The sequence below is a fragment of the Beta vulgaris genome, chromosome 7 (assembly GCF_026745355.1).
Source record: "Beta vulgaris subsp. vulgaris cultivar EL10 chromosome 7, EL10.2, whole genome shotgun sequence".
NCBI classification, from domain to species: Eukaryota; Viridiplantae; Streptophyta; class Magnoliopsida; order Caryophyllales; family Amaranthaceae; genus Beta; species Beta vulgaris.
In genome coordinates, this window is record NC_079208.1 from 40,164,058 (window position 1) to 40,179,580 (window position 15,523).

At 35.7% G+C, this 15,523-nt stretch overlaps 1 protein-coding gene across 1 annotated transcript in view; it reads left to right on the forward strand.

Annotated features, from left to right (window-relative positions):
- The window catches only part of LOC104899428 (probable LRR receptor-like serine/threonine-protein kinase At1g56140), a 37,676-nt gene extending 23,531 nt beyond the window's left edge, over positions 1 to 14,145 (forward strand). The window contains 11 exon segments of the mRNA XM_057390914.1: positions 141 to 185; positions 1,531 to 1,595; positions 6,153 to 6,526; positions 7,981 to 8,179; positions 8,273 to 8,422; positions 8,556 to 8,674; positions 12,696 to 12,906; positions 13,007 to 13,238; positions 13,376 to 13,398; positions 13,401 to 13,525; positions 13,675 to 14,145. Coding sequence (XP_057246897.1) covers positions 141 to 185; positions 1,531 to 1,595; positions 6,153 to 6,526; positions 7,981 to 8,179; positions 8,273 to 8,422; positions 8,556 to 8,674; positions 12,696 to 12,906; positions 13,007 to 13,238; positions 13,376 to 13,398; positions 13,401 to 13,525; positions 13,675 to 14,025 — 1,894 coding nt within the window. The 3' untranslated portion in view covers positions 14,026 to 14,145.
- Positions 14,146 to 15,523: the final 1,378 nt, after the last annotated feature.

Sequence of the window (15,523 nt, forward strand, 5' to 3'; positions counted from 1 at the left end):
TTTTTAAAGTTTCCCTTTTTGTTATCTTCTCTCACCAGTGCGAAATTATGATTTCACCATTTGTGATATCATATTTCATACTTTACATACTTCTTCTATTCAATTGCCTGTTTTCTTATCATAGTTCTTTGTATATACAGGAACTTCGTTGCGAATAATTTCTCTGTATCAAGCTCAAACAGCAGGTTATGATCCATTCCTTAAACCAATACATATTCTAGATGGTTACTTGATTGATGAGTCAATTGAATGATTATTACATGTCATGTCAGATTGAGCCTATAAAATACAGCTTCATTTTATTTCAGTAAATTATATCTAGTTTGTTAGAGTGCTATAAGAACAAGTAAACAACCCTTTTTATTCAAAGAGGGAAGTGTGATAGAAGCAAATCAATCAAAAGTTTAAACGATCAGTAGAAGGCCTAATCTTTAAGTTTATTATCCAACATTTTCTCCTATGTCAATGCCCATTGGCCTTGAAGTGTATATGATGCACAAGCACTCTTCATAGTTCATGCATTTAATTGACATCAGCCGTTTTGTTAAAGAATGGCCGCGCAGTAATGTATATTGAGTTGCTGTTTTGTGTACTGTAAGATTTCCAACTTCAAAACTTTTTGAAAGCATTTAGTTGAAGCATATACAGTGTTACTAACACACATTATATTATAATCTTGAAATGCAACTATACTCCGGAAATCGCAAAAACAGAAGTCCAAATACCAGTTTGAAAACCCATGCATGTGAAGTTGTTCAAAAAAAGTCATGCCACTTTAGCCTCAATACGTTGCATCAAATCCGTTCTGCAAAACGCAACTCACTATGACCTTGAATTTTTTTCTTGATTGAAATATTCCACAATTTAGAATAAGTTTCAAGTGCAGACCTCCTAATATCCTACTCCTTCTTTCTCTAGTAGTGTACTACCTCCGTTCCTTTTTAATCTACACATTTTCCTTTTCGGGCCGTTCCTTTTTAATGGTTACACTGTTACTTTATCTATATAAGGTAAAATCTCATATCATTATTCCCCACTTTTGTCCCCCATGTGGTCCCTCACCAAGTAAATTAACCCACTTAAAACCCCCCACCTACCCCCATTTTTTCTCCTCTATTTTTTATTTACTTTTTGTATTTCTCACTCTTCATTTTTTCTCTTTTTCCTTGGTTCTAGTTAAAAGAAAACCGTTAGTATAAATTAGTATTAAATGATAAGAAAGCTTTGTAGCAGACCAAAGATGGTTGTTGACAATTTGACATAGTCTTGAACCTCACCTACTCATTTTAACTTGCCAGCACTATAGTGTATGTTTATTGTTTACTGTTTACTGTTGTAACCAAGTATTTGAAAACGTTGCCAACTTTAATCCACTGCTTCTGGCGAGGATCACACATAATGCAAGATTATTATATAATAAAATACGTATATGCAATCTAAAATTTAAGGAGACACCACCCCTAGTTCCTCTGGATAGTAGCTTGCTAATTTGATTGCATATAGCATCTAAGCACTGCATTTTGGTTACAGATCTTTGCCATCAGGTTTAAACTGTTTGCAGAATGGATTCCCTTGCAACACTGGTTTGGGACGTTGTAAGTATATATTCCTTTCATCCATTGTTTGGTGGAATTCACATTTTATATGAAGTATACATGCGGGAGGGATTAAAGCTTATTAGACATATTACGCTCAATGGACCATAGTAGGATATATGAACTTTTATTCTCATCAGGCGTTTATTCATCCATTAGTTGTGACTGGTCTAAAGCACCCATTACTCATATTATAGACCATACTCCTTTCTAGAGAAACTTTATTGTGGATCTTCCTAGAGAGACTCAGTGCAGCGTTTTGAATTGCTCTTCGTCTTGCTGAATGAGAAAGACAGCTGGTCTTTGTAATTATCTCTCTGGTTATCCTAAAGAAAATAGACTTCTGATTTACGAACCAATTATGAAGCTGGCATAATTTAAAGTCTTAAATATTGTAATAGCTGAGACAGTGAGTGAGAGGAATAAGAACTGCAGGCTGCCTGAAAATAATTATACTAGCGGCGGAAAGCAGACACGCTTCAGAACCTAAGCTTCGATAGCTTAATATTATATAGTGTAATATGTCAACTATATGAATTGGTCAGAGCACTAAAAGATGCTTAAACCAAAAATTATCAATGTTTTAGTAAAAGGATAAGCTGTGTTGGCTGTAGCAAATAGGATCAAAGTTTCAATGTAGCAATGGAATCTGAATGGAAAACCTAAAATGTTCAGTAATAAGTTTGCTTCACCTGCAACCTGAAATGTCTGTATTCGAGATTAAATGCAATAAGATGCTCGACTCACTTTGAATCCCATCTTTCAACTTTTTGGACTTGTTTAGTTATCTGCTCTTACATGAGTTTATGAACTTAATTTGTTGTACAAATGAACTTGGTACTTGGTATCTTATATTATAACTTATAGACCTTACCAGAACTCATTTTAACAGTGGCTTGCTTATAAACATATTTTTCCTAACATTAACTTTTAGGGAAAAGAACAAGCGTTATATAAAAAACTATAAATCTGCACCATATCCCATGAAAGCTACCCAAGAGGATGTGCTACATCCTATTGGGTACATCGACTATATAAAAGGCCAATCGTATCTGAACTTGTAACATAATGAACATCATGTTAGGGAAAATAGAAATGAACAAGGGTCACAAGATGAACAATCTTCTAAGTGTGGATCACTTTCCCAAAAGTAATATTCCGACCCTAATCGTAAAGCACGGGTTTCACGGAATTCACCTTCGAGATACAAAGAAGAAAACAATAGTGGTCACGCTTACTATGAACACTATTAATTGAAAATGAGTTTGTGAGATTTTGTAGAGATGAAGAATTTCTGATTTTAATCTTTAGAGTTTGTATGCAAAAGAGAGAAATAGTTTTTTCAACACCTTTCATCATATGAGAGATCTCATAGTTATAACACTGCTATACTGTTTCACAAAATCCGAAACGATACATTGACAAACCGTCAAAACACGCAAAATAATGCAAAGAACAACAAATGTCAGGAACGCCGCGAGAGTCGCGAGCTGGGCAAGGTTGCGAGGGGCGACCCTGGTCGCTAGTCGCGACCAGCACTTGCCTTCCCACCAGATCCAGCGTGTGGCTGGTTTTGCTCGCGAGGTGGAGGCTACTGCTCTTCATTAAGTTCTCGACGAAACGCAAGAACAAAACAATAAATCATATAGCATATTATTACATATATTATTCGAGTTACAACACCATTACCAAGAGACTCAAACAATAGATCATGAAATAAACTAACCTTACTCTAAATCTCCAACACATCATAGTTTTTTATGATTCAACATGAAATCAGACACTCTAACTAAAGAGGTTATATAAAATGCCAATTGTATCTAAACTTGTACCATAATTGAACATCATTGGTTTTCATGATCAACATGACATCAGATAGTCTAACTAAAGAGGTTTCTTCAATGATCTCCTCACTAGATAAATTTGGAAGACTATCAAAAATTTCTTTTTTTCTACACATATGTCACCCTTTCAATATTACCAACCATCTGTTTGTATGAAATGTATGGAGCATAGAGGAGAGAGGAAAAAATTTGAAATACAACCGGTGACGTAGCCTTGTCATGTAGTACATCTAGTGATGCATCCATTATATACTTGAAGAAATGAAGGTTGTATATATTTTGATACAGTAAGAAAAAAGAGGAAAAAGGGATGTGGTTGGGTGGAGGTTGGAGAATTGAGAGAATTGGAAAAAGATTTGGTTAATTTCCAGCGATATGAGTCATCTGTTTGGATTACTCCACAAGATAAAAACATAACTAATGGTCGTTTTCATATTTGGAGACCCTAAAGATCGAAACCCATTGAACCCATTGTTGACTTCTTCTTTCATGGAGGTATTGGAAACTTTTAGTAGTAATAAACTATTTGTAGCTGAAAAAGTTTTCTATAGAAGAATTCTCTGTTGTGGCCTTCTCATGTTATATAAATAGCGAGGATTTTATGAGTTTAAAATGATAGGTAAATCGAGCAGGTCTTTGTGTCTAGAGCTACGTTACTCCGACACCCTATTCAACCTCGCGTGTCGCGTGTCGACTCGACACGACGCGCGACACGACGCGCGACACGCCTGGAAATGGGCGTCGATACCCGTATCGGAAAAGTGTCGGAAATTGGACACCCATTTGACAAAACTAAGAAAGAAACACAGAGAAAAGGGTGAAAAATTACTTACTTTGTTGAAATTGTAAACCCTAGATCTGCTAATTGAAGTCGAATTATGAAATTTTCTCATAATTTGTTAGGGCTTTTACTCAGGAGATCAAGCCGTGATGGGAAAATCAAAGAAGAACGGTTTGCACTTCACATTTTCGCAAGCTGCCATTGTTGTACAGTGAGAACTGAGAAGAGAAAGAAGAACGAAGGGTGGAAGAGAAAGAAGAATGAAGGGTGGAAGTGGAGGAAGAGACTGAAAATTGAAATAAAATACTTAGCTGTATACCACCACTTTTCTTTTTCTTTTCTTTTTTTAATTTTATACTGCCTTTACTATTCCCTTTTGACTTTTCAACTCTTTTGCCTTTTCAACTTCTAATATATTTTTTTCTTTTTTCAAATCAAAGACCAAGTAACCACATTATAATACTAGTTCTTTTCTTTATAATTTTCTAAATATATTAGTATTGATTTTATTTTAGTATTGATTTTATTTTTATTAAAATAAAGTGTCGGAAATTTTTTCCGACACTTTCAATCATTGACGTGTCTAGAATATTGGTCAAGACACTCTATTGACCGTGTCGGAGTATCGGCCTAATTTTCGGAGTAGGGTGTCGGATCCTCCGATCCCTACTTGGATACGACACCCGTATCCGTGTCGGAGTAACATAGGTCTAGAGTATTTCCCTTAATTAGCAGTTGCAGGTGGAATTTTGAGAGTTAATCTTATAATGCAGGCTGCTGCTACTTTGTTGCCTTGGATAAGATATGTATTTTCAGCTTTTTGACATTTTATAAACATTTTGAGATGTCATGACCAGAGTAGGGGAACTTTATGTAGCTTAAACTATTGCACGTAAGATCATGTCAGTAGTTGCAAGGGTGGGCCTTGGCTAATGTATACCTATTGATCATTAAACTAAATCTTTGTCAGAAGAGAGAACAAGTAAGCAATGGCCTTTGCTCATGTTATTGCTTATTAAGCATTAAGATTTGAAGTCAAGTGATGGACATCCTTATTTAACATGGACAGGACTAGATTGTGACTGGTTGTTTAATAATATAATATTATAGGAAAATTTGTCAGAAACCACCTTTTATAATCACTTTTTTGTGAGAAACCACCTTTTAAAAAATTTTGGTTAATTAGCCACCTTTTTGGTTCTTTTTTTTGTTGGAAGCCACCACTTGCCGGAATCCGGCGTTGACCATTAGATTTTCGCCATTCTTCCCCTTTTATCTTTCTCCCCCCTCCCCCCTCCCCCCTCACATCCCCGGCAACCCACCCTCCCTCTCGCATCCCCGGTAACCCCCCTCCTCCCTCGTAACCCGCCGGCAAACACCCCCCATGACCATCTACACCCTCCCAGCCCTAAGCCCATCTCCTCCCTCGCATCCCCCGACATCTCAGGTGGAAGAAATGGCGAAAATCTGGAAAAAAATAGCGAAAATATGATGGTCAACGCCGGAAAATCAAGGTCAACACCGGATTCCGACAAGTGGTGGCTTCCAACAAAAAAAAGAACCAAAAAGGTGGCTAATTGACTAGAAGGTGGTTTCTCTCAAAAAAGTGATTATAAAAGGTGGTTTCTGACAAATTTTCCAATATTATAATTGTGAAAGCATCTGCTATCAGAATTCCTTTTTGATATATTACTGATTGCCTATTTAGTGCTGTTTTGTTAAAACTTTGTTCTACTTGTGCTTTATCCTTATGTTAGAAGAAATTGGCATATAAAATTTTTGCTTGTGTATTTTTCTGATTCAGTTTTCGAATGACAAGTAGTGTTTAAGCTTCGATATGAATTCTGAAATTCCATAAGCTAGATACATTCGAAAATCTGAGTACAATCATATATCTGCTTGCAATAATCCGTCTGATGAACTATCATGCAGATTCTGACTTTGCAGTCAAGTGTGGTGGTCCGCAGATTAGAGCATCCAATCAAGTTGTATATCAAAGTGATAGTGAGGCTCTCGGTCCTGCCAATTACTTTGTGACAGGCAATGATCAGTGGGCTGTCAGTAATGTTGGATTGCCTGCTGCAAGCAACAATGTCTCATATAGATTTAGCTCTTCCCGCCAGTTTGTTGATTTAGACTCTGAATTATTCCAAACAACAAGATTGTCCGCCGGATCCCTGAGATACTATGGGCTAGGCCTTCAGAATGGTAACTACAGTGTGCTCCTACGATTTGCAGAGATACAAATTGAAAATGGTAGAACTTGGAGAAGTCTTGGAAGGCGTGTGTTTGATATTCTTATCCAGGTAAAATAAAATCTTTTTACAATTTAGAAAACTCCATGTCTTTTTGCTAGGTTAAATTCTATGAAACATAATTATTATAAAAGTAGATTGGTTGAAGTGGAAGAGTGCCATGGGGTTTCCATGTGATCCTGACATACCCTAAAAATTGAATGGAAAATTCTACCACATGACAATTAGACATGCACTATTATATGATATGGTATGTTGGGTCGTGAAATAGGGTCACGTTCGTAAGATGAATGTGGCAGAGATGTGTATGCACCTTGGATGTGTCGACACACAAGAAAGGATCGATCGAGGAATGAGATAATTAGAGAAAAGTAGGGGTTACATTTGCTAAAGATACGATGAGGGTGAATCACCTATGGTTGTTTAAACATATAAGATAGAGACAAAGTGATGTACTGATTAGGAGCTTAAAGAGTGGGAAAGTGATGAGATTGTAGAGTAGGGGAGGACCTGAAAAACCTAGGATGATCATGAGACTTTGAGATGATGTTAATCTACTCGGGATTCTGGAAAATATGGAGTTAGATATGGCTGGAGAGAGAGAATTTATGCTGATATACGTCTTGGCTTTCTATTTATTTCTTTTGATTCTTTTACTTTATCCCTTGTGTTATGTAAACATTTCTCCTTATAGCAGTTCTATTGATTCTTCTTAAATAATTTGCTCCAACCTTTCCATTTGATTTTTTTCACATTTGTGTTTCTCTCTCTTAACCCTCTTATATATAACTTTTCTTAATTTTATATCTATACTATCATGTTATGTCCTTTTCTTTTACATCTCGTCCGGCCTTTTGGTCTTTATGTTGTCTTTTGTCATACTTCTCTCACTTTCACCTCTACTTTTTTCTTTGTTTTAATCTCTTTGACTTATTCATTCTTTTTATTGTTTTAATTCTCCCACAAAACAATTATTATGACGGTTCATGTTAGTTGACTCCAAATTATTTTGGGACTAAAGCTTTGTTGAATTGTCGTTGTATAACTTGACACATATGTAGAGTAATGTGTCGTACATCTTTTCTTCTTGACAATTAATCAAATTTGGTCAGCATAATTCTGGTCAAAATTTCTCCCGATGAGTGATAAAATAACTGTTTTCTTTGCTGCAATAAATGATTGGAGTGCATCAGCATGATCTAAACATCAAATTGGTCAAGAAGCACTTTTTTTAAGTTGTTGCGATAAGTTGGTTAGTACCTCCTTGCCTCATGGTTTACTACGTGTAGTATGAAGTTAAGGTAAAAAAAGTTAGTACCTCCTTGCCTCATGCTTGCCACTATTTCCTGTCAAGAAACAGAATAGGCCATAAGTTCATCTTTTTAAGTCATATTTTAATGAATCTGATAAACTGTTCGACGTTTTCCTCTTTTACAATTACATTGTTATTTTTTTGCTGATTATCCCTACTTCTTTTCACCTAACTTTTTGATATTTTAAAAAAGGGAAATCGGGTGGAACGAGATTTTGACATACGGAGGGAGGCAGGGAATCAGTCATATAGACCAGTTCAGAGAAACTATACTATTGAGGTGACGGCAAACTACCTAGAGATACATCTCTTTTGGGCTGGAAAAGGAACATGCTGCATACCTGTCCAGGGAGCATATGGACCTTCTATATCAGCTCTCAGTGTCACTCCATGTAATTTATTGTTCGATCGCTTAATCAGATAATGTTTTTATTAGGAGGTGGTTTTTATGTTCGTGTCGTAACCAATTATTTGCTGTTATTTAGTGTTTGATGCCAGGCCTGTAAGTTCAACAACAAACAATCATACTGCTGTAATTGTTGGAATCCTTGTTCCTGTTGGAGTTATTGCCCTCCTTGCTTTGGGAGCATGTTGGTTTGTTAAAAGAAGAAAGAGGTTGCGTGAAACAGAAGACGGTATGCCTAATAAAATAAGAATTTTATCCGACTTGCATTCGTGATCTTGTTTAAGCATTGTACTTTTATCTGCTCTAATGGAGCTTAGAAGCTCATTGTTATTGGTCTCTTCATAATCTGTTTTGACTTGCAGAGTTCTTGGGCATTGATGCTAAACCATACACTTACAGTTATGCTGAACTGAAGTCTGCTACTGGAGATTTTGAGCCATCAAACAAGCTTGGTGAAGGTGGCTTTGGAAGTGTCTACAAGGTAATTTCATATGCAATTTTATTCTCTATCAATTGTCAACTGTTATATATGACTATTTAACTATTTGTAATAGCTATTGAAGAACTAATTCATGATCAGAAGTGCAATCTTTTGCTGACATTTGTGAATTCAGCGTGAGCATATGTCATTTGAGAACAATAACTTGCAATTTCTCTAAAATTTCTTAAATTCTCTAACCATTTTGCTGGAGTAGGAGAACTAACAGATATCACTTTACTATTACAATATTAGAAGCAATATGGCTGGTACCTTGGCATCATAATCACCTCTTTCCTATAACCAATAATCTGTTTTTCCCCTTCACATATTTCCACTTCAATAAACCTGAGAAAAAGTAGGAAATCATTTTCTTTAGATTCTTAATGTTAGTTTCTTCCCTCTTGAGAAGTCTAGTCGTCAGCTCAAATCTGGTTGTGGTTTGCTCTATTACCCACTCAATGAACTTGTAAGAAGCTCCAACATTAACCCAACCCATATAGGCATAGAACAAATGAGTAGCCTGCTTAAACTATTTACTCCAGAGAATTAACTCTAAACCTTGGTGCTTTTAAGGGGAGTTCGACTTTTCATTAATTTAACTAGTGAGTGTCCGGGGAGATGCTCCGGGTTGTTTCTTTTCTTAAATTTTTGTCTTGTAAGGAAAAAATTGACACAATAGTCTATTATCATTACCATTAATGTGTTAGGCATCTTACTACTTGTATAGTCTAATGAGATATAATTACAAGTCCTTATTATATTTTATTTTGAAATATTAATCAATGATGTTATGTTGGATCAATGGTTAAGCTATCACTTTTCCTTTCAAAGGTCACGTGTTCGATACCTTCTAACCACACAACATTACTTTTTTATTTGAGAGGTCGTTTGACATGAAAATAGAGCATATGCATTAGAATCATAGAGGAGAGTGCCACATGACACATAGATGTTCTTATAAACGCCTTTTAATATATTAGTATAGATTATAGGGTTAAGATGAACTTATTTATCATTGATTGTTGAGTACATACCATGACAAAGTTGCATGTTGTTGTATGATGTCCCCCGCCCCCCTTTAGAAAAAAAATTGAGAACTCTAATTTGTAAATTTTGTCAGCGGAAAGTACATTTGATAGACAAATTCAGACTTTATGATGTTACTTTCTCAGTAGTCTTTCAATGTAAAACTATTTGTTTCCTCAAACACGTGATAAATTTCCTAAAATCTCCCCCACACATGTGTTTGTTCCTTTTCGAATATGCTACTTTGCTCGAGAACTCGAATTTGCAAATTTTATCAGGTGAAAGTACATTTTATAGACAAATTCAGTCTTCATGAAAAGTCACTCCATGGTTGTGCTGAATTCTAAACACTTTCATGATGTTACCTTGTTAGTATTCTTCCACTATAAAACTATTTGTTTCCACAAACACGTGAGAAGTTCCGTAAAATCTCCCCTTCACATGTTTTTTTGTTCCTTTTCAATTATGGTACTTTGATCTGAAGTCAAGTGGTCTACACAAAATTTCACATGTTCTCTAGCAAGTCCAACACAAGCAGACCTGCAAATCGAAACTTCTAAAATTCACATGTTCTCTAGTGAGTCCAACACAAGCAGACCTGGAAATTGAAATTTCTATCACCATATCATGCTTTATCTAATGTATTTTGTCTGTGGAGGATTTGCTTTGGATCAGTGGATCCTCCCAGTCTTCCACCCATTTGGCTGGAACCGGTCCGTGGGACTCAACTCCCCTGCCCACATGGTTGCCTTAGAAAATAATGGACCATGTCTTCGAGCGTCCTTTCTTATGTCATGGATTTGTTAGACTTTTAAACCACCTTTCAAGAATCTTACTGAAAACCATTGGCTTTGTCCGTTCATCACAAAAGCCGCTTCAAGAGGAGAGATTTAACCATATGAGTTAATGAGGTTTTATTCAAAAAGCATATGGCAACCAGGAGTACTAGTTACTTTCCATACTGTTCTTCTAGTGCGGACAATTCTTTTTCCGCATGCAAGGAAAATACTGTGGGCGTAATAATCTTCAAGTAGGAGATAAGTTATCAATAAATATTGTAAGGAAAGAATTCAATAACTTGATCTTAAATGGCAAGCTTTTTTTTGTTTAGGCATGATATATATGAGTACACTTTCCAAAGAGAGGATATGAAAAAATTAAGAAGCAAAGAGATAAACCACATGCAATATATATATATATATATATATATATATTATATATATATATATATATATATATATATATATATATATATATGGAAAAATTCACAACAATAATCTCAACTATGACCACTGTTCCAATATTAATTTGAAGTACATGTTATTCTAGTATAACCCAAACTATAGGATGTATCTTCTCATAATGATTTCACTTGACTAGTAACCTACTAAACAGGTAAATTTTCTAATTTATCTTTTTTGTTTTTTAATTTCATCCTTACTCTCTCGTCTCTTCCTCTCTATTTTCCCTCTGCTACCCAGCCACCACTTTTTCCCGCCTACATTTCTTCAAGAATCTTCTGCTGCAAGATTGCAACAAACTCAACTCCTCAAACCTTCAAACTCAATCATCAATGGTCCAACTCCATTATCTTTCTCCTCCGCCATTTCCGACTAAACCATTAAGAACAACTCCGGCTATCGTTCCATGTCTCTCACTCTCCCTCTCATCTCCCAACCTCTCATCTCCACCTTCAAGTTCGTCACCCTCTTTTTCGTGCAAACTTCATTGGCATGCTCAGATTCTAGGAACGATTATATCCATAATCAAGTGCTTCTGATGGTTTCAACATCTTAATGCCTCACAATATAAAAAACAATCTTGCTTGACATTCAATTATTCCCATGCATCATTGAATGCCGTGTCCAACAACAGTGTGATGGTGGTTGTTTGGGTTCAAGTATTGCATCGTAAAATGACATCGGTTTTCAAATGTCATGCAATTTTTGTGTGCTTTCTAGATATTATATGTTATCAAATAGTTGTGGTTACTATTTTTGGTTCTCTGTTGTGTAATTATTGTTCGCTAAGTGACTTCTTTTAGTTCAGAAATTTGAAATATACATGAAGTTTTGTTTTGGGTTATTTCCAACTAAATTTCAAGTATATGGATGTGACTAGGGGTTGGGGGTGGTTTCTAGGGTATGTGATAGTTTCCAGGTTGGTGGTGGTGGTTTTTGGGATGGGTGAGGTCGGTTTTACGGGGTTCAACTATGTAGGTCGGACTCTTCATTTCACCTCAAGTACCCGTGTCGGATCCTCGACACTCGAACATGGGTGGGATACTTGGACACTTTGTTTTGGGCTAAAAAATAGAAAAAATTCCAAAATATAGCCGAGTCTGACACTTGGACATGTACCCGTGTCGGACATGGGTACCCGATTTTGAGCAACATAGGGGTTCACAGTAATGGTGTTTCAATAGTGGAGGTGGTAGTCAATGACAGAAAGGAAGAGAGAAAGAAATAATTTTTTATAAAAAAAATATCCACGATCCAGCTTACGCCATGTGAATGAGGTAACCCTAAATAGGTTATAATAGGTAATGGATCAATTTGGGAAGACAACTCATATAATTTGGATTATACATGAATAACATGTAGTTAGGATTAATATGGGAAGAGTGTTCTTAGTTGGGATTATTGTTGTGAATTTTTCATATATCTATATATATATATATATATATATATATATAAAGCCTTCCTTGTCTCCTGGTGATTGTGAAAGACTAGTATTTTATGAAAGGAAGAGAGCTAATAGATGCCTTTATGGCTAAGGAAAGTAGGAAGCTGCTAGGAATCATTTAATGTGAAATTTATACAACTTAAGCCATCATATTGAAAACTTGAGCAACTCTCGTGATAGAAGTGCATACAAAAGGAAGTACGCATACATACTCTTTTATTATAGGCTTAAAATGTGGTGCTTTAAAAAAATTCATCATTTTACCTCTCTTTTCTCAACATTTTACCTGGTGTTATGTCTAAAATTGCAGGGAACCTTAAGTGACGGCAGACTTATCGCAGTTAAACAACTTGCTGTAGCATCTAATCAAGGGAAGAATCAATTTATAACAGAAATAGCGACTATATCTGCAGTACAACATCGGAACCTCGTAAAGTTGTATGGATGTTGCATTGATAATCAAAAGCGTTTGCTTGTTTACGAGTACCTAGAGAACAAGAGTCTTGATAAAGCATTGTTTGGTACAAGCCTTTTTCTTTTATGTGTAACGTGAAGAACATAACAGAAAGCTTTTGTTTTGTAAAATTAGCCTTGTTTAATTTTCTTTATTTTCTATTACAGGAGACAGCAAATTGGAACTTAACTGGGCTAAACGTTTTGAAATCTGTTTGGGAGTGGCAAGAGGCTTGCTCTATCTTCATCAAGAGTCACGGCTTCGGATTGTGCACAGAGATGTTAAATCCAGTAATATTCTGCTTGATTCTGATCTAAATCCCAAAATTTCAGATTTTGGTCTGGCCAAACTATATGATGAAAAAAAGACTCACATGAGCACTGGTGTTGCTGGGACAGTGTAAGATCTATATACCTTGCCAAATGTTGATTTTCCTTGATTATTCTGGTTCATATTCTTAATACAACAAAACAACGATGTCTTTTTTGTACTTTGTCCTCTTTTTCCCTCTTAATGTTTTCATATAATCATTACAGCGGCTACCTCGCCCCAGAATATGCATGCGTGGCCATCTTACAGAAAAAGTCGATGTGTTTGCTTTTGGCGTAGTTCTTCTAGAAATTGTTAGCGGAAGGTCCAATTGCGACTCCGCATTAGGGAGGGAAGAGATGTATCTTCTTGATTGGGTATGATGGAACTTCTTTTTTTTTTTTTTCTGTTTTTCTCATCAGTTTATTACCTACAATCAGACTTCGCTAGAATTATAAGACTATTATTTTTATGAACTCTACAGCTTTCATATCTAATAGTTTTTTTATCGACCTTGCTAATGTAGGCGTGGAGTCTATATGAGAATAGTCTAGTTGTGAAACTTGTGGATAAGAGATTGGTTGATTTCAACGAGGATGAGGTAAAAAGAGTGATTACAATAGCATTTTTGTGCACTCAAACATCACCAGCACATCGTCCAACGATGTCTCGGGTGTTGGCAATGCTATCTGGGGACGTTGAAGTGGGAACGGTACCTTCAAAACCAACGTATTTGACAGACTGGGCGTTTGATGACTCGAGCTTTATGACCAGCGAAGCTTCTGAGTACTCAAAAACTGGTTATTCTTCAACGGCTACTGAGTATTCAAATACTGGTTTTTCTTCTGCAGCTCTCACTACCACTACTAGTAACTAAACTGCTCATGGCCTAAAGTCACCTAAAGATGATGTCAGCCTCATTTTTCAGTGATTACTGATAAAAACTAGTGTATCAAACTACTGATAATCAATGCAGACTGTTGTTGGATGATGGTTATATCTTGTTAAATGAGTCATCCTAGGTTAGTTGCTGGTTAGCGAAAATTGCAAAAAAAAATCCCAAGTTTGGACCATCTTCCACTATACTTCCTCTGTTTCTTTTTACTTGCAACAGTTTGACTTTCACGCTTGCCAATGCATAATTTTAACCATCAATAACTTTAATTACCGATAAATACAAATTATAAAAAGTATATATTCGGAAAATATACATTCACGACGAATCTAACAAGATCCCACATGAATATGTTTTTCCTTAACTATAAATCACCAAACATAAACTAAGTAGAGTTGGTGAATAGTGTAAAAGTCAAACCGTTGCAAGTAAAAAGAAACGGAGGAAGTATTTCTTTAATTTTAGTACTTGTTTGGTTGACATTGTTTGGCATAGGAAGTTAAAATTCTAGGAATTGGAATTTTTTTTTTATGTTGTTTGGTTGACAAATTGACGAGAAGTAGAAATTCCTAGTAAGTTCCACTTTTCACAAAATGGAGGAAATTACTTACAGAGGAAGATCTAAGTCAGTGGAAGTTTCATGAAATTTTTATTTCACATGAATAACCATATAACATTTAGCAATTCATAGGTAATATCATTGAGTTCCAAGGAATTCCAAGTTGTGCAATTGTCTTCCCTTGTTGGTTCCATTCATTCCTGTAGTGATTTGCTCAACGTAAAAAACTCAAATGGACTCGGTGCACAAGTGTACATCAGGTTGGTAAGATATTAACTTCATATAGTGAATTCTATAGAGATATAGTGAACTTATATACAATATAGTATATTATATAACGAAAAACATAATGTGAAATTATATGCAATATAATAGAGGAATTAATTAAAATGTTTTAACATACAGGAAGATCTAAGTTGCGTAGTATATATCATGACACGTGTTCTAACAAATGGAATGATTTAGTTTCTCCATGATATAATGAGTGTCTGAATGATATAGTGAGTTTCTGCTTAATATAGTGTGTGTTTGAATGATATAGTGAGTTTCTGCTTAGAGCAGTTAACAGTCTCCCCAGACGAAATGACTATAGGCATAGAAATCGACTCGATCAATGTTAAAGTCCTAACAGTTGAATGGGCAATAAATGACAATGATGCTCCAGAATCAAACAATACTTTAACAGGAGTGGAGTTGATAGAAAATGTACCTTAGACAACATCCCTACGAGCCTCTTCTTCTCTAGTCGACATCATATACAGCTTCCCCTTGCTCTTATCCTGGGAATTGGTTGCATTGTTCCCATTAGATGTCTGATTATTGGTGTTGTTTACAGGCTTGGAGTAGTTAGAATTCCCATTGTAAGCACTTCCCCCATTTCCATTCCCGTTTCCATTTCCATTTTGAGGTTTGTCCCCATAA